Source organism: Mobula hypostoma, chromosome 11, assembly GCF_963921235.1.
Source record: "Mobula hypostoma chromosome 11, sMobHyp1.1, whole genome shotgun sequence".
NCBI lineage: Eukaryota > Metazoa > Chordata > Chondrichthyes > Myliobatiformes > Myliobatidae > Mobula > Mobula hypostoma.
The window spans coordinates 96,532,060-96,552,396 of record NC_086107.1 but is presented as its reverse complement, the minus strand read 5'-3'; the positions used below and the strand labels follow the sequence as shown (position 1 = coordinate 96,552,396).

General features: G+C 39.0%; 1 protein-coding gene across 1 annotated transcript in view; it reads left to right on the top strand.

Moving 5' to 3' along the window:
- The window catches only part of LOC134353976 (WW domain-binding protein 2-like), a 59,426-nt gene extending 44,661 nt beyond the window's left edge, over positions 1 to 14,765 (top strand). Inside the window, exons 5-8 of the mRNA XM_063062589.1 lie at positions 5,868 to 6,119; positions 9,052 to 9,150; positions 9,723 to 9,799; positions 10,473 to 14,765. Coding sequence (XP_062918659.1) covers positions 5,868 to 6,119; positions 9,052 to 9,150; positions 9,723 to 9,799; positions 10,473 to 10,520 — 476 coding nt within the window. The 3' untranslated portion in view covers positions 10,521 to 14,765. The remainder of the gene's footprint in view (positions 1 to 5,867; positions 6,120 to 9,051; positions 9,151 to 9,722; positions 9,800 to 10,472) is intronic.
- Positions 14,766 to 20,337: the final 5,572 nt, after the last annotated feature.

Genomic DNA, 20,337 nt, shown 5'->3' with positions numbered 1-20,337 from the left:
AAGAGGTACAGTCAATGTTTCAGGCCGAGACGTCAACTGTACCTCTTCCTGGAGATGCTGCCTGGCCTGCTGCGTTCACCAGCAACTTGTGTGTTGCTTGAATTTCCAGCATCTGCAGAATTCCTCGTGTTTGCGTTTTTAAATTCACTACTGCGAAGCCTGTTCCAGTGATGCCTACACTGAAGAAGTTTAAATCTTCTCTTCGATGGGAGCTCAGTGAAACCATCTCTCACTGCTCCCCATCTGTAGTTTTTTTGGCCCTTCAACTTTTTGACCACATTTTGACTCAGACTCGCTATCACAGCCATATATCCTTTCTTGGAACGTGTCTCCGCCGCCAACTTACTCCAGTTGGCTTTAGGATTTGTTTTCGCCTCTCAATTTGGACCTTCTGAGGATCCCAGGTACTCACATTTTATTGACTCTGCCTCTCGTCGCTTCTCCCGTCAAGCTCTGAAGGCGACCTTCTCCGCCATGAAGAGGTATTTGGTGTCCCTATCCCAGACCCTTCCACACCTTCGGGACACTTTCTTTACTGTCTGTAATGGTCCTACAGTCCTGACGAAGGGTCTCGGCCCGAAACGTCAACTGTACCTCTTCCTAGAGATGCTGCCTGGCCTGCTGAGTTCACCAGCAACTTTGATGTGTGTTGTCCTAATTGCCTTAGCTGTAAAGAGAAATATTTGGCTTTAGATTAATATACGGAAGATTTATTAGATTGATTTACTGGGATAGGGAGACCAGATAGCAAGCATGGAAAAATAGGAAGAGGTATTTTTTCTGCATTAGTGCAGGCGGGTAGGTGCGCATATAAATAGCAGAAGGTGTTTGTAGTATTCAGCTTTCTACATCATTTGTCTCATCCATTAAGTCTTGAGTTTTGAAAGAGATGGTGGATATTCTGTAATTCATTTTCCAAACGTCTATATAGGTTCTTAAATTGTACCTGTGGACTGGAGGACAGCAATGTAATCAAACAACTTAGAATCAGATTTATTGGCACTGACGCACATGACATTAAGTTTGTTCAAGAACGGAATGTGAAAGAACATAGAAAACTACTGAAATTTATTACAAAGGGTATAGTGACAGAAGAACTTGAAAAGAGTAAATAGCTGAAACAGAGTTAGTATGAATTATGACAGCAACATTGTGTTTGAGTTTGCTGGAGTTTTTTGAGGACGTGGTGCATTTGGATTTTCAAAAGGCTTTCAGTATGATCCACACAGGAGGTTGCTCATGATTACAGCATTTAAAATTTATACACGAGATTGATGCAGATTTATTACAGATGGTTCATTAAATTTTTTGTTGGCACAGCAACATAAACCACAAAACTTGAAGCATTGCAGTTTTTCACTTTGATGTCAAAAAGGGTACAAACATAAATGCAAAAACTGTTAACCACTGGTAGATACTTATGATTCTTACTCATAGCTGTAATACACTTCTAGAGAATTGGAGGTTGCAGTATCCTGTCTAACTCAAGGTATGTGACTTAAGCTCTACTGCTTAGGTTTTGTTACCTGTTTTGTTTTCTATGAAAGCCTTAGCCCCTGTTATTAATAGATAGTTGATGGGGCTTCAACAGATTTAAAAATACACAGTTTTTACTTCCTGCTGAGCTAAAGTATCTCAGGACTTCATTGTTCCATCCAGCCAAGGATGAACATAAGTCTGTGAACTGGCACCCTCCACATTTCAAAATGATGTGTCCTGTGGGTTTTAAATGATTTGAATGGAACCTGAGAAAAAAGTCCATAAATAAAGTACATTTGTTTTTCAGCATGTATAGACATTGCTAATAGAAAGGATTTTAGGTCATCTTGAAATTGAAACTCCAGTATCATCATCAACCGTCGTTCAGTACGGTGTAACTGAAAGTACAGCATTTTCATGTGGCACTCATTTCAACTCTGAGATGTCCAGCAGTTAAATATAACCATAATTCTGATCCTGCTGTGCACTGGTAGAAAACAGTACAGTAAGACTCCATTAATCCAGCATTCTAGGAACTTTGGTGGTGCCAGTTGTTCAGATTTTCTGGATGGGTGTTATTTTATTAAACCTTGTACATATAATTCACCTTTTTTTTAAGATATTGCACATTAACATTTCACTCAGCCTGGTAAATATTTAGGGAGCATTGCCAGCAGAACCAGGTGAGTCTTTAGTACAGAACTCCCAGTGAATGGAAATTGCAAACATCACCGTATTTCCAGAAGGGTAGATAGTAGCTTATTAGAGTTTTGGTATAGTCACAGTGGGAGTGGTCATTATAAGATAAGTAATTAAGATTTGACAAGAGTTTTTTGCATCTGTATTTACTCAGAAGATGAATACGTCTATAGAAGTGAGGCAAAGTGGCATCAAGTTCAGGGACCCTATTCAGATTACAGAGGAGGAGGTGTTTACTGTCCTGAGGCAAATTAGGGTGGATAAATCCCCAGAGCCTAATGAGGTGTTCCCTCGAACGCTGAAGGAGGCAAATACAGAAATTGCCAGGGCCCCAGCAGAGGTATTTAAATTAACCTTAGTGACAGGAGAGGTATCAGAGGATTAGAGGATAGCCAATGTTGTTCTGCTCTAAAAATAAACCAGGAAGCCATAGGCCAGCAAGCCTGAAGTCAGTAGTGGGAAGGTTATTGGAAGATATTCTAAGAGACTGGATATGTAAGTACTTGGATAGACGTGGACTGATTAGGGATAGTCAGCATGGTTTCGTGCATGGTAGGTCATGTCTAACCAATGTTTCAGAGTTTCTCGAAGAAGTTGCCAGGAAAGTTGATGAAGGTAAATCATTGGATGTTGCCTATGTGGACTTTAGCAAAATATTTGATAAGTTCCTGCATGGGAGTTTGGTCAAGAAGGTTCAGTCACTCAGCATTCAGGATGAGTTAGTAAATTGGATTAGACGTTGGCTTTGTGGGAGAAGCCAGAGAGTGGTAGTAGATGATTGCCTCTCTGTTTGGAGGCCTGTGACTAGAGTGCCACAGAGATTGTTGCTGGGTCCATTGTTTGTCATTTATATCAATGATCTGAATGATAATGTGATTAACTGGATCAGCAACTTTGGAGATGACACCAAGACTGGAGGTGTAGTGGGCAGCGAGGAAGGCTATCATGGCTTGCAGCAGGATCTGGATCCGCTGGAAAGATGGGCTGAAAATTGGCAGATGGAACTTAATGCAGCCTAGTGCAAGGTGTTGCACTTTAGTAGGACCAACCAGGGTAGGTCTTACACTGTGACTGGTAGAGCACTGAGGTAGAACAAAGGGATCTGGGAATACAGGTCCATAATTCATTAAAAATGGTGTCACCGGTAGATGGGTTCATAAAGAAAGCTTTTGGCACATTGGCCTTCATAAATGAAAGTATTGAGTATGGGATGGAAGTTGTATAAGGCATTGGTGAGACCTAATTTAGAGTATTGGGTGCAGTTTTGGTCACCTACCTACAGGAAATACGTAAATAATTTTGAAAGAGAAAATTTACGAAGATGTTGCTGGGTCTGGAGGACCTGAGTTATAAAGAAAGAATGAATAGGTCAAGACTGATTGTGGACTTCAGGAAGGGTAAGACGAAGGAGCAAGTACCAATCCTCATAGAGGGATCAGAAGTGGAGAGAGTGAGCAGCTTCAAGTTCCTTGGTGTCAAGATCTCTGAGGATCTAACCTGGTCCCAACATATCAATGAAGTCATAAAGAAGGCAAGACAGTGGCTATACTTCATTAGGAGTTTGAAGAGATATCAACAAATACACTCAAAGACTTCTGTAAATGTACCATGGAGAGCATTCTGACAGGCTGCATCACTGCTTGGTATGGAGGGGCTACTGCACAGGACTGAAAGAGGCTGCAGAAGGTTGTAAATCTAGTCAGCTCCATCCAGCCTACCAATACCCAGGACATCTTTAAGGAATGGTGTCTCAGAAAGGCAGCGTCTATTATTAGGGACCTCCAGCACCCAGGGCATGCCCTTTTCTCACAGGTAGGAGATACAGAGGCCTGAAGGCACACACTCAGCGATTCAGGAACAGCTTCTTCCCCTCTGCCATCTGATTCCTAAATTGACATTGAAGCTTTGGTCACGACCTCACTTTTTTTAATATACAGTATTTCTGTTTTTGCACATTTTAAAAAATCTATTCAATATACGTAATTGATTTACTTGTTTGTTTATTATTATGTTTTTTTTATTATTTTCTCTCTCTGCTAGATTATGTATTGCATTGAACTGCTGCTACTAACTTAACAAATTTAACGTCACATGCCGGTGATAATAAACCTGATTCTGATTCTGACTTTATTCCTTGGAACAGAGAAGATTGGGAGGAGATTTGATAGAGGTATAGATAGGGTAAACGCAAGCAAGCAGGCTTTTTCCAGTGAGGTTGGATGAGACTAAAACCAGAGGTCATTGGTTAAGGGTGAAAGATGAAAAGTTTAAGGGGGAACATGAGGGGAAACTTCTTCACTTTGAGCGTGGTGAGAGTGTGGAATGAGCTGCCAGCACAAGTGGTGCATGCAAGCTTATTTCAACTTTTAAGAGAAATGTGAATGGATGGTAGGGGTATGGAGGGCTATGGTCCCGGTGCAGGTTAATGGGAATAGGTAGCTTAAATAGTTTGGCACTGACTAGATGGGCTGAAGGACCTGGTTCTGTACTGTACTTTTCTATGATAAATCATTTCATGTAATGGTTAAAGAGGATTGGCTGAACTAATAGAACAATCATCTGTACTTCTAGCAGGTGAACTATAATTTGATTATATGGCCTGTACAATCAACATAGAATAGTGTCAATTCTACGTTTTTATTTATATACTCTAAGTACAAAAATTATAATTCGAGTTTTTTCCAATATTTTTATTATTAATTTCTGCATAAAAGATAGAGTACAAGAAGTATGTACAAACATTGTATTATAAGTCAAAAAAAGATAAAATACCAATACATATTTGAATCACACTTGCAACCTCATTATATTCATGTAAATTAAATTAAATCATAATATTGAAATATGATAATTTTATTATTATATACAGAAAAAAAATCTAAACCCACTACCAAGATCGAAGCTGCTTGGTAAAGAAAGAAAGAAGGAAAAAAAACCTTATATAGTGAAATATGTTATAAACCAACATTTGTACTTTAACAACAAATCAAAGATTTTGAAAATAGTTCAAAAATGGTCCCCACAATGTGTGAAAGTCTTGGCTGGATTCAGAAATTGAACAATGGATCTTTTCTAAATTTCAACATGACATAACATCACGTAACCACTGAGCGTGAGTAGACGGAACAACATCTGTCCATTTAATCAAGAGCATCCTCCTGGCTATAAGACAAATAAAAGCCAAAATGTGCAAATCAGATGTCTCCAGAATAATATCAGAATAATATGAGTAAAGCAGTCAAAGGGTTAGGCTTAAAATTTACTTTGAAAAGTGCAGAGACAGTTACAATCTCTCTTACAATTTAAAGTGGTCCATAGGGCCCACATGACCAAGGATAAGCTATCTCATTTTTATTCGGATATATCTCCCTTTTGTGATAAATGTAATAACGGAGAAGCTTCACTAATTCATACGTTTTGGACATGTCCAAGTCTTGGGAAATACTGGAAGGAAGTATTTCAAACTTGAGTTTTGTATAGATTTTTTTAACGATGTCTTTTGTAGGCACCTCTCAGCTTGAAGAGCAATGTTGCACATGGATGCAGTAATGCTATAATATACCGTTCACTTGTTAAAATCAGTCATACTCTAATTTTCCAGGGTGCACTGGTTGCAATGAACCATGACTTAATTCTTTATTGCAATAACCTGTGTTGTCTGCAAAATGTAATTGACTTTGTTCTGTTAGCTTCTAGGGGTACTCCTGCACAGAACAATGCTTTTGGATATGAACCAATGGGGGTTATGAATTTTGGATTTGTGCCAGCAAATGGACCGTACGCAGCAAATGGACCGTACGCAGCGAATGGACCCTATGCAGCAAATGGACCATATGCAGGGAACGGTCCATATCCATATCAGCCTCCTCCTTTGAATGGAGGTTATGGACCACCACCAACATCAATGGGATATCTTTATGGAATGCCTGCACCACAGTCAGGTAAAGATAAAAAGCTTACTGATAAGACAATGGCAGTGCTAAAGGCCAGTCAGCTGATTCTGCAGTAGTAGTAGCAGAAGTATTAATGAACGTGTTCTTTCCTCTTAATAAAAGCTAAAGAAGTATAAGAATTGCTAGAAGATAAAAGATGAAGGTGCATCTGATTTGCCATCTACAACTCTAATAGTTATGTAATACAACAATAAGGGTGTAACTGGCTAAATATGAAAAGTCTCTTGAATTTGAAGAGACCAGAAGTGAGCTGAGAGAAGCTAATATTGTTGGAGAGTTTTGGAACTGTAGGTTCAAAGTCACCTGACCATCCCAACAATGTTCCACTCTCCACATATCTCAAGTTGCTCCCAAATTCTATCCAGAATATTACTTTGGAAATCAGGCTTAAAAACTGAAATGTCATGGTTGTCTTGGTTGCCTGGTTACTGCACTCTGGGTTAATTTCAAATGATGAGTACAGTCTGAGGAAAGGAGTTCCTTGGTGTAATCTGGGGATAACCTGATGCCTGCTAATCTGCTGTGATTAAATAGCTGTGTTCATAGAGGTTAGAGTCAACTTATCCACCAACCTTCCCTGTTGATGGGGAGTGTTTGAAAGTCTTTCTGCAATGTCTTCAAATATCAGTTTTGTATTTAAGGGTTAAATACAGCTTCTATAAGTTTTTGGCTTTCTCCACTGAAACGTGTCACTTATTTTTTTACCCTTGTTTCATAAGATGCATGTTAGTTAAAAGAACTGGTTGAACAATTGCTTTAAACGTGCAAGGCTGCTGTGTAACTGATCTCAGAAAATGCATAGAACATCTAATTGCTCTTATTTTAAAATTAGCATACTTTTCATATCAGAGCCCTCCTGTCACCTCGCAGACTATTATTGTACTCTGCTGTAGCTCCAGAACCTTCCAAGACCTTTATACTCCTGTAATGTCAGTGTCTGGTACTCTGTTTTTCACCATTTCATCCTTGCAGACTGTGTCTTTCTCAGCCCACACACAAAATTGTGGGACTTCATCCATAAATCCATCTTCTCCTCTATAAGGGTCTTTAATCTCCTCGCCAAACTTTGTCACCTATTTTAATATTCCTTGTGAGTTGCTCTCGGTTTTTTGTTTTCTTCTTAACACTTTACAGCATTTTATGTTGTTAATAGAGAGGCAAGTTTATCAACTTCTGCAAAAAGGCCATTGACTCTTCACCCTACCATCCTTTTCCTGCCTCAGTGATCAAACCTATCCAGAGCCCCAAGCAGGTGCCCCCAAAACAAGCTCCATATTTCCTTTTGTGCATTTCCCTGAGTAAATCTGTTACACTCCCACATTCCTGCTTAAGAGCGTTCACCCTTTAGTGTATGGCTTTTGATTTATTCATTATAGTAAATAGCACAGCACTTGCCACACACGGGAATAAACTTGACTAAAATGTCCATAATGCAGTCTTAAGAAATTATGAAATTTAGCAAACAAAATACTTTCTAAGAACTCATCCCTGTCATAAAGGGAAATGGCTGTTGGTTTTTTAAATTTCCAACCCTCTAACTTCCCACAAATTTTTGCTATATTGTATGCCCCCTATTTTGCTTTTATGCTGTCTTTGACTTCTCTTGATATTCACGGTTGCCTTGCTTTAGAATGATCCTGGGACTTTCAGATTACTTCCAGAAATTTCAGCCATTGCTGTTCTACTGTTATCCCTGCTCGTGTCCCCTTCCAATCATCTTTGGCCAACTTCTCTCTCCTGCCTCTGTAGTTTTCTTTACTTTATTATGCTACTAATACATTCGATTTTAGCTTCTCCCTCTCAAACTACAGGATGAATTCTATGATGTTATGATCACTGCTTCTTAAGGGTTCCTATATGTTAAGCTTCCTAATTAAATCTGATTCATCACACAACACCCAATCCAGAATTGCCTTTCCCTAATCGGCTCAACCACAAGTATTCTAAAAAGCCATCTCATAGCATTCCACAAATTCTTGCTTTTGAAATCCAGCACCAATCTACTTCCATATTGACATCCCCCATGATCATTGTAACATTGCCTATTTTACATGCTTTTCTATCTCCTATTGTAATTTGTAGCCCATATCTTGGCTGATATTAAGAGAGGCCTATTGGGGTCTTCTTACCCTTGCAGTTTCTCAACTCTACCCAGAAGGATTTTGCATCTTCTGGTCCTGTGTCACCTCTTCCTAAGGATTTGATTTCATTTTTTTTACCAAAAAAGCCACAACATGCTCGCTGTCTCCCTGCCTGTCCTTTTCATACAATGTGTATGTTTGTATGTTTGGCTCCCAGCTGTGATCTTCTTTATACTCAGCAATGCCCACAGTGTCATACTGCCAATTTCTAACTGCACTTCTTTTGCCCAGTGGAAGATGGGTGAAGAGAGAATGTCTGGGTTAGGTGGGGCCTTTGATTATGCTGGCTGATTTACCAAAGCAACAAGAAGTGCAGAGATCCAAAGTCCCTCTGTTCTACAATGATTTCTAGGAATCCAGGGCCCTGCCATTCATTGTGAAAGTTATAACTGTATTTGACTTTTCAAAATGTCACATCTTGCCCTTATCCACATGAAACTCCCATTTGCCATTCCTTGGCCCACTTATTCGGCTGATTAAGATCCATACCCTTGTAATGCATTTAGTGGTATCTGCAAATAGAATCTTAGATGGGAACTGTAGAGGGCTACACCCTAATGTGGGCAAATGCAATTAGTGCAGATAGGCATCATGATTGGCAGGACAAGTTGGGCTGAAAAGGGTATTTCTGTGCACTACATTTCTATGACAGTATGAGTTTTGCATTTATACCTGCGTAGTCTGTTGAAAACAATTATTTCGCCAATGCTGGGATTATACTGCCGTAAGAAGAAATAAATTAGATTTATTTTAATGCACGTGTAAATGTGTAATTTCAGGTGTCCATCCATCTGCTCCTGCCATGGATATGTGCATGCCTCCCCCACCTCCTTATCCTGGACCTCCATCAGCCAATGTAGCTGACCATGGATTGCCTGGTATGTATGCTTTAAAAAGATCCAAATAACTTTATTAATTCACTTTGATAGTACATATCATTTCAAGTTCAAGTTTATTGTCATTCGACTCTATAATGTACAGTTGCAAGAAAGTTTGTGAATCCTTTGCAATTATTTAGTTTTCTGCAATTTTATGAGTTATAAATGCAGAAAACTGGGTCATTGCAAAGGGTTCACAAACTTTTTCTTGTAACTGAATACCACCAAATGAAACAATGTTTCTCCAGACCAGCAATTTCCAACTTTTTTTGTGCCATGGAGTCTTACCGTTAATCAAGAGGTGTGTGGATCCCTGGTTGAGAACCCTTGCTCTGAGCAGTCCTTTCAATCCTTTGTAGGGTCTGGCAGTGTGAAATGGAAATCTGGGAGAGCCTAATCTTTTAAACCTTTTAAAATTCTTCTGTTAAGTTGAAGTTGAAAGGGTTTTGTATTTGCTGGCAGAATATTTAGTGTTTCCTTGAGTGGGGAAAGATGAAGGGGTTCAATTAGTCTGTGGAAGAGTATGAAGAAATATATTGCATTAAGTTACATTAAAACTTTTCATCTTTTAGGTGGAGCTAAAGCAGCAGAAGCAGCTTCTAGCGCTTACTATAACCCATGCAACCCTCACAGTGTGTACATGCCAATGGTAAGAGTTTTTCGTCTTCATTTTTGAAGAATTATAACTTCAGGTTTTCATATCCATCAAAGTTTTCCCCAAGTTGAGCACTAAAAAAATCTTTGCCTGGTAATAAGTAATCCACAGTTACATTATGAAAGTTGTTCTTATTTACACAAATCCATTGGTCTTGGCAAGATTTAGTGTGGCAAATGTAAAGTTTCGGCAATGCTTTCAAGTGCTCATGTCACAGAGATATAGATTGAGAGTACCGCCAGAAATTCAGCAGCACTTTCTTTCCATCGTGGTAGGTAGAAGATCCATTGTATCTGCAAATGAAGCTCCAATGTATAATCTGAGTCTTGCTTTACAATATTGATTAATCCGAACACTGCTATTCCTGGCAGTTTGCAGCTGGCTTGATGAAAAGTTACATATTTGTATATGGACTTCTTAACACCAAACTGCTTCTAGAGTACACTGCAGATCCTCCCATTTCTAGGTCATAGCATCTGATCCTAAAATGCATATTTGTCCAAGAACATGTGTGTTTAAATAGATGCCTGTTAGCAATTGGATTGTTTATGTGAACTCCTGTTGGTTCTTTTAAGATGTAAAAATATGTACCTCATTCATGCAAAAACATATTTTATGACTATCTCATTGTTCATGTCCAGCAGTAAAATAGGTCTGTCTCTTACAGGATCAGCCCCCACCATATACCCCAGCAGATGAAAAGAAGAACAACTGAACCTGTTTGAAGTTCTTATTCTTCCAACTATTTGTGAATTATTTACTTTTTAAAAAGTGTGTTGTTAGATGCTGTATTTTTATTAGACTTGACCCAGTCCATCTCTTTCCACCTTGTGTCCTCCAGCTAAGGAAGTGAGTCTTGGACTGCAGGCATCTTATGGTGGTGTCCTTGCACAGATGGCCTGTGCATTGAAGTAGGTGAGGTGGCCATTGCATTACACCATTGTACACTATCTCTTTCCTAGTTGTCTCTCTTTGACTTCCCTTGCCTTTCAGAATTAAGTCTGCCTCCTAACCTCTGACCTCCATATATTGTCGCCATAGAATGCAGGTGTTGGGGAAAAAAATTGACCAAACTACTCTGGTGATTCCACTTGAGCTATGTCTGCCTAAACTCTACAGGATCTATTCCATTAGGAATTCTGGACAAACCTGGGGATGAAAACATTAGACTAATATGACAAATCCCAGTTTTGGAGTATTGCCCTTGGTGTTGTAACTATTTAGACTGTGAAGGCAGTGTTAATGAAAACAAAAATATTGCTTGTAAATATGATAATATTCAAAATATGCCAGAAAGGTATAAAATTATTGAAATTATTTTGTATAGTACCAACAGAAACAATGTTTTCCTACAAACCGACAATGCTATTTTAAGTAATGCCTGTGAAAATAGATTAATAACACAGCTATACTCATTAGCCGGTCATCACACAATAGGCTTTGGGATTTTGATGTTTGATGTACCAAGGCCATTTGTTTAAATTTCTCAGTAACAAATAAAATACTTCATGTTTTTGAAATTAGATAATATCAACATTATTTGGAATATTACCAAGAAATATTTTTACAGCTTGGTAGGAGGGGATTGGAGAAGTTATTCTGTAATATTTGTCTGACCTACTTCATGAAAGTTTTATTGTAATTTCTTATAGAGGAGCATAAAATCAGATTGACTTGTTTCTAAACTTCAACATTTGCTGTATCTTGATTCTAAATTTTACATTTTAGTACCCACGTGACAGTTTGTGTTACTATAGATAAGGAATGTAAGTTTCAGGAATTTGAATCCTGTTCATCACTTTGCATTGTCCCCACCATAACTGATGACCAATCATATTTTATACAGTTTGTTGAATGGGCCTAAAGGGTGCACTTAGACACACACGGGATTGGAAAGACACAATCCATAATTCCACTGCTGATGTTCAGTTTCCTTCATTGCTGGAACCAATGTGCACAAGATCCATCATTGCTTAGCAGGGTCTTGACTTTATTTATGAAACCTTTTGTCCTTCCATGACACTGCTTGTTTAATTTTTAAGAATGATGTACTGTGTTAGTTACTTCCAGAAGGATTCTGTAACTTGTTAGTAGATAGATATAGTATTTGGTCATTTTGAGGGAACGGCTAGAGCTTAACAGTTACAGATAAAGGTAACCAGGGCACAGGCATAATATGAAGCATTCTGGTAAATTTCTTTGAATAGATCAAAAGTTTACCAACTAACTCTGGTGAAGAGATATTTAGGCCTGCTGATTTCCTCCAGTACTTTGTGTGTGTTGATGGGATAATTGAGTTTTCTTTTTAATTAATTATAAAGTAGGTAAACTGGAGTGTATTTCATCTGTTTCAGCTTTGGTGATTATCCTCTCAAAGGAGGATACTTTGGTGGAAATATTAGAAAACTTTAGTAACTAATCTCTTTGAAATAATGATGAAAGCCCAGTAAGGTGTTTCACACATGGTCATATTGCAGGTCTGGTAATAGTACATTGTCTAGATCTCTGACCAAAATGATAAACACCTGTTCATCTAGTCACCTAAAGACAAATCCTGAGCAATTGATATGGTTACCCCAGAGGTTTGATCAGTTTGGACTACTCTCTCATTTCCCTGTCAACAGTGTAACTCCACTCTATGAGTAGCTCAGTAACCATTGCCGCCTTGGCTTGCTGTTGTGTGTGTGGGAGAATGAAGGAACACGAGGGAGGTAGCCTGCAAAATAGATGGAGGATGAAGACTGAACTCTGTTAATATTTTTCCAAAGCAAAATGATAAAGAAAATTAATCATTGCTACACTGCTGTAGACTTTTGTACCATTAACCATGCATGTCATGATGGTGGGGGTAAAGCAAGAGGCACTGGTATGGCTTTTATTTTTTCTCTACTTAGCTACAAGTGGTGCCTGACTTCTTAGAAGCATTGTCCCTTCACAGTAGCATGTTCCTACATCTGATTTTTTTAATATATACACTGAAAGAAAATTACTAAACATCTCAACTCTTTCAATTAAAATTTGATATTTATATCTTTTACTGATGATGATAAAATAATATACAAAGAGACAGAAGGAAGTGTGGTTGAAACGCTGCCACAGCAAGGAAAGACAATGTGTTTGACCCATTGTGTGCATTCTGATTTTATTATGATTTTGAGAATACAAAAGCGACTGAATTAATAAGCAAATGAGGTTGATTGAGAACTTCAGTTTGATTACTGCTGAACTTTATAGTTGCAAAGCATTGAATATACAGTTAAATCATAGCTGAGTGTTGTAATGTTGATAGTTACAGTGCTCGTCTTTGGCAAAGAGCTGAAAGGAACAGAATTTAATAGGTTTTTAAAACAAAATTAATAGGTCCTTTTTTAGCAATGATGTGGCATCGTGGTGTATTGGCAAGTTCTTAGTTAAAACCATTAGTAGTCTTCCATCTAAAAGCAGTTCAGTAGCTTCTTTCATTGATAATGGTACAGACCACACCAGTAATTTAAGCACTCTTAACTGGAGAGCTATTTAAAGCACCTCCATGGTCAGAAGGAGTCCTCTTGTAAACTTTCATTGGCAAGTGGTCATAACTAGTTGAATAGGCCGATGAATGAAGATTCACACTTTTTCTCTAGACTTTGGGAAATAATTCTGCTGTGTATTGGGTTTACAACTGTTGCAGTTGGGTGATTGCAGGATAAAGTAGGCATTTAGCACAGCTATTAATTCATACTGTAGATTTATGGATCTTCATATAGATTCCAAAACCACTAAAAGAATTGTTAGTTTTAAAAGATCTTTCTTTATATATAGTTTCTTGAAAAGGAAGAGTTCACTAACTTTCCTTGCATATTTTGCAAGTAACAATGTATCAGGAAATTTGCACAATGCACATTGAGGCTGCTGCACCTTGCATCCTGTTTTACACTGGTTTCAGAGTTAATCTGGTTCCCATCACCATACGGATATCATTGTTGTCAACCAGAAACTCGAGGATGAAGGAAAATCCAACTCCTTAGAACACAAAGCCATCGGTGCAAAAATTACTGCAACCAGAGTCACTCTGAGACCAACAATTGTGTAAATGGGACTTTCTGGGGGAATTGTTTAAAAATTATCTGCAATCCTGATATATTCAAGCAAAACAACCTGCCTTGAAGTAGGGGAAATTCCAGCAGCTTTTCAGACTTCCTACAATTTATTTGCTTCCACTAATCAGTTTCTCCCAAATTGCAACTGTATATGCAATATTTATCAGTTCAGGTACACGGATAAGGTTATAGTAAACCATCTTAAATGTGTGCCAATTGTTAGCATGTCCTTCCATTTGAAAGTAATTGTTTAGAAATGTTAAAATGGTGTGTAAAATATAATGTAAAATAGTGAATTATATTGTAGGAAAGGAAAAACAATCTAGAACTTTCAATTGTAGTTAATAACAGCAAAAATTTCTGGAATACTTGGGTATTCTCCAATTTCCTTGTGTTACTTGAAATACAGAATTTCTGTGAATTGTTGAATTGGTAGGAAGTTCTTTGATTATTTTCTTAATGCTGATTTTTATCTTAAGTTGGCTAGTTTTTTTTATTTGATCTTTGCTTTTGACCATGTATTGATGCAGTAAACTGAACAAGTATTAATCAAAATAAATTTGAAAGGAAAGACCATGGAGCATATACCCATCTGAATCTGAGATGCCGCAAAACCAAGTGTGACAGCTTTAAAGCAATATGCTTAAGTTAAAGGAAGGTGACTAATGTAATAAGATCTGAGGGAAAATAACAATGCATTGCTCTTTATTTAATCTGTACTTTTGTATTAACTGGAGAATTGAGTGACCTGCTAGATTTATAAAAATGAATGTGTTTACTCATTGTGTATAATTCTGTATGTATGTATGCTTCAATAAAGCTTTACTACTTGTTAATAAATGCTTTCATAAGCAAATAAAAACACTTGTGCAATGTGAGCATGCAGTACCTTTGGGAAACGAGTTGATCTCTTAATGTAAGAAGAGGAAAAGGTTTTCACTGTGGGTTACATGGAGCAGGTACATCCTGAAGGTGGAAAATACCCACTCCTTGCTACATCCTGTTTACATCTGATGTGAATTATCCGACCAATTTACACCTTTGATCTTACTACAACAACTCACACCTGTACCTTGGGGGTGCACATATCCTTTCTACGCTTCCTCAACCCGTCATCACCTCTGGCATTAACCACTCACATAACAAAATAGGAGTAAATCACTTGGCCCATCAAACCAGCCTTGCCATCCAATATGATCGCAACTAGTCTGCCCCAAGCTTCATTTACAGTTTTCAGCAGCCCTTGTTTCTCTGATCTTTCAAACATTTACCTATCATTTTAAATATCCCAAATGGTCTCGCCTTTACCTATCCAGGGGTGATTTGCAGGCAGTGTTTTCGCTGAAGTTTGCAGTTTCAAGTAAGTGACACTTTGAGCAGGTCTTCCCTCTGTGCTGAAAATTATGACCTTTTACTTGAAATTTAAATCCAGCTGTCTGCACCAGGGCTGTTTCAATAAGTAAAAGAGGTGTTGGAATATTAAATCATAAACTTAAGTGATTCTGCAGATACTGGCAATCTCAAACAGTACACACAAAATGCTGGAGAAACCTCACATCAGGCAGCATCTATGGAAGGGAATAAACAGTCAATGTTTTGTGCTGAGACCCTTCATCAGGACTTACGGTGAGTAGCAAGGAGTGGGTATTTTCCACCTTCAGGGACTTTAACTTACAGTAGCTAGTGTAAATTAAAGACCCTGAAAGTGTAATGGAAGGTTAGTGTAATAGAGGGTTTTTAGTGCAACTAGGAGCTGAAAATGGGAGGACAGTAATGCCAAGTGCAAAGAAATGGTAGCAGAACCCACCACATGGAATGCTGCTCCAGCAGTCTATGGGCAATGTGAGAGACCCTGTGCAGCGAGTGTGTCAAGTGCAACTCCAGGCTGACCATTGTTTCTCTTCCCCTTTCTGGATTTCCAGCAACTGTAGAATCTCTTGTGTTCCTGACTGACCATCTTCTACAGCTGGAGCTGTGGATGGGCCTAGTGTGGAGAGATACTGCACAGAAATGGGCCCTTCAGCCCAAGTGATTCATACCAACCAAGGTGCCGAGCTGCACTAATCCCATTCAAGCCGAAGACACACGTTTAGTGAACTGGGCATACCAATAACATGAGCAATGACTGCACAGGTGGGACAGGGGCAGGTGACCAGGTAGAGCAGTAGTGCAGGCAGGTATGGCCTCTCAGAGGAAAGCACCAACTGCCCAGTTTGTGGCACCACAGTTGAAGGAGGGGGAGGCAAAAGAATTGGAGGACCTCTAGTTCAAATTTACTTCGAGATTTGTCTTGCTGGCATTTACTGGGGAGAAAAGAAATACAATAAAATTTATGAAAATGTATACATAAAAAGAAAGACTGAAAGAATGTGGAAAAAGAAGACAGACTGCAAATTTAAAAAAACACTAAACGTAAAGAATTCTCGTAAGTGAGTCTCCTGTGATAGGGACCTAACTGTAAGAGGGGAAGATGGGTGCTTCAGTAACAATGAGTGTTGTCTCCCTGGTGCCGGGGTCAGGAATGTCTCAGAGCAGCTCCAGGGCATTTTGAAGGGAGAGGGTGAACAGCTAATGGTGTGGTACATATCAGTACCAATAACATTGGTAGAAAAAGGGACAAGGTCTTGCAATGTGAACTTAGGGACTTGGATAATAGGAAGGATGAATACAGGACTGAAGGTGTTTTATTTGAATATGTGCAGTATCGAACTTGTAGCACAGTTATGGATTGGCATCTATGATGTTTTAGGCACACTGAATCAAAGAAGATTATAGCTGGGAGCTTAACGTCCAAGGATACACATTGTATCAAATGGACAGGCAGGAAGGCAGAGGAGGTGGCACTTCTTTGGGGTAAAAATAAATTAAACCAAATCATTAGAAATTGGAGACATTGTGTTGGAAGGTATTGAATCATTGTGAGTAGAGCTAAGGAACTGCAAGAGGTAAAAAGACCCTGATGGGAGTTGTATACAGACCTCCAAACAGTAGTAGTAAGGATGTGGCCTACGAATTACAATGGGAGATAGAAAATGCATGCCAAAGGGGCAATGTTACAAAAGTCATGGGGGATTTCAATAAGCAGGAAGATTGGGGAAAATCAGGTTGGAGCTGGATTCCAAGAAGGCAATTTTCTAGAATGCCTATGAGATGGCTTTTTTTAGAGCAACTCTTATCTGAGCCCACTAGGGGATCGGCTTTTCTGGATTAAGTGTTGTAGAATGAAACAGAATGGATTAGAGAGCTTGAGGTAAAAGAACCCTTAGGGGAAAGTGATCATAATATGATCAAATTCACCCTGAAATATGAGAAGGAGAAGCTAAAGTCAGATGTATCAGTTTTACAGTGAAGTAAAGGGAATTACAGAGGTATGAGAGTGGAGTTGGCTAGAATTGATTGGAAAGGAACACTGACAGGGTTGATGGCAGAGCAGCAACGGTTGGAATTTCTGGAAGTGATTTGGCAGGCACAGGATATATGCATCCCAAAGAGGAAGAAGTATTCTAAAGACAAGATGACACAATCTTTGGCTGACAAGAGAAGTCAAAGTCAACATAAAAGTCAAAGGGAGGGCATATAATAGAGCAAAAATTAGTGGGAAGTTAGAGGCTAGGGAAGCTTCTAATACTAATAGAAGTCAACTTAAAAAAGTCATTAATAAGGTAAAGATGTAATAAAAAATAAGCTAGCCAATAATTTTAAAGGGGATATCAAAAGTTTCTTAATATTTTTCAAGTGTGAAATAGAGGAGAGAGTGGATATTGGACTGCTGAAAAACTATACTGGAGAGGTAGTAATGAGGACAAGGAAATGGCAGATGAACTGAATAAATATTTTGCATCAGTCTTCACTGTGAAAGACACTAGCAGTATGGTGGAAGTTCCAGTTGTCAGGGGTCGTGAGGTTACCATTACTAGAGAGAAGATTCTTGGAAATCTGAAAGGTCTGAAGTAGATAAGACAGCTGAACCAGATGGTGTACATCTCAGGGTGCGAAAAGAGGTGGCTGAAGAGATTGTAGAGGGATTAGTAGTGATCTTTCAAGAATCACTAGATTCTGGAATGGTTCCAGAAGACTGGAAAGTTGCAAATGTCACTTCATTTCAAGAAGAGAGAGAGGCAGAAGAAAAGAAATTATAGGCCAATTAGTCTGACCTCAGTGGTTGGGGAAAGTCTTGGAGTCGATTGTTAAGAATATGGTTTTGGGGTACTTGGAAGCACATGATAAAACAGGCCATAGTAAGCATGGTTTCCTCAAGGGAAAATCTTGCCTGACAAATCTGTTGGAATTTTACTTGCATATTGAAATCCCCCATGTCTTTTGTAACACTGCCCCTTTGACATGCATTTTCTATCTCCCATTGTAATATGTTGGAAGAAATATCAAACAGGACATGTGTTTGGATTTTCATGTCTTTTACAAGACACCACACATGAAACTACTTGACAAGCTGCAAGCCCCTGGTATTACAGGAAAGATTCTAGCATGAATAAAGCAGTGGCTTATTGGTAGGAGGCAAGAGTAAGAATATAGGGAGCCTTTGGGCTCTCACGACCAGACTATGTAACAGTTTCTTCCTCCGAGTCTGGTCGTGAGAGCCCAAATGCTTCAGTGCCTTTTGCCAGATGGCAGGAAGGAGAAGAGTTTGTATGAGGGGTGCGTGGAGTCCTTCATAATGCTATTTGCTTTACGGATGCAGCGTGTGGTGTAAATGTCTGTAATTTTGAGGAAGTAGAGAGGCTACAGAAGGACAGACAAATTAAGAGAATGGACAAAGAGTGGAAGATAGAATACACTGTCAGAAAATATATGGTCATGCACTTTGGTAGAAGAAATGAAAGGGTTGACTATTTTCTAAATGGAGAGAAAATGCAAAAATCTAAGGTGCAAAGGGACTTGGGAGTTCTTGTGCAGGATACCCAAAGGTTAATTTGCAGGTTGAGTCTGTGGTGAGGAAGGCAAATGCAATATTAGTATTCATTTCAAGAGGACTAGAATATAAAAGCAAGGATGTAATGTTGAGGCTTTATAAAGCACTGGTGAGGCCTCATTTGCAGTATTATGAACAGTTTGGGGCCCCTTAGAAAGGATGTGCTGAAACTGGAGAGGTTTCAAAGGAAGTTCACAAGAATGATTCCAGGATTGAACAGCTTGTCATATGAAGAGCATTTGATGGCTCTGGACCTGTATTCATTGGAATTCACAAGAATGAGGGATAACCTAATTGAAACCTGTCGAATGGTGGAAGGCTTTGATAGAGTGGATGTGGAGAGAATGTTTCCTATGGTGGGAGAGGGGTGTCCTTTGAGAATGGAGATGAGGAGGAATTTCTTTAGCCAGAGAGTGGGGAATCTGTGAAATTCTTTGCCGCAGGCAGTTGTGGAGGTCAAGTCTAAGGCAGAAGTTGATAGATTCTTGAATGGTCACGGTGTGAAGGGAAGTGGGGGGAAGGCAGGAGATTGGGGCAGAGAGGAAAAAGTGGATCAGCCATGAATAAATGGTGGAGCAGACTCGATAGGCCAAATGGCCTAATTCTGCTCCTATATCCTGTGGTCTTATGGTCTTGTAGTGTATACAACCCTGAGAATCATTTAGAAACAATAGAATCAATGAAAGACTGCACCCACTAGGACAGGCAAACAGCCAATGTGCAAAAGGGAACAAACTGTGCAAATACAAAAAAATAAAAAATAATAATAATAAATAAGCAATAAATATTGAGAACATGAGATTAAGATTCCTTGAAAGTGGGTCCACAGGCTGTGGGAACAGTTCAGTGATGGGGCGAGTGAAGTTATCCCCACTGATGCAAGAGCCTGTTGGTTGAGGGGTAATAACTGTTTCTGAGCCTGGTGGTGTGAGCCCTGAGGAGGATAGGTCAGGTGTATCTCTTGGCTAAAGGAATTGTGCAGGGTTTGGATGTTTGGATCATTGGCACTATTTCTGGCGTAGATGGCTGTTAGAGAAGTTTTTAACTGATTTGGAAGATGGATGGAACACAGTGGATGGACACTTAGGGATGAGGTTCAGTCATTTACAGAGGAAGGCTGAAGCAAATAGACATGGTCTCGATAAGAAATGTGAGAAGACAGGAAAGCTGAACAGCATCTATTTTAATGCATTAATGTGGATAAGAGAGTGTTGACCAGCACATGGAAATATAATATTATTGCAATTATTAAGATGAGATTGAATGAAGGGCAGATTGCAATTCAATATTTCAGGGTATATTAAGTTTCAGGTGTGATAGGCAGGGATGTTTAAATAAAAGGGCTTATTGCCTTATTGATCAAGGTGATCACTACAGTGATAAGGAAGGACCCTCCAAATGATACCAGAGGTCAGAAAAAGAAAGGGACGATCACTTTGCCAGGGGGTTATACTGCAGGCTAGCCCGAGAGTCAATGGGAGACATGCAGATAAATCAAAACGAGGTGCAGGATGAATAGGGAT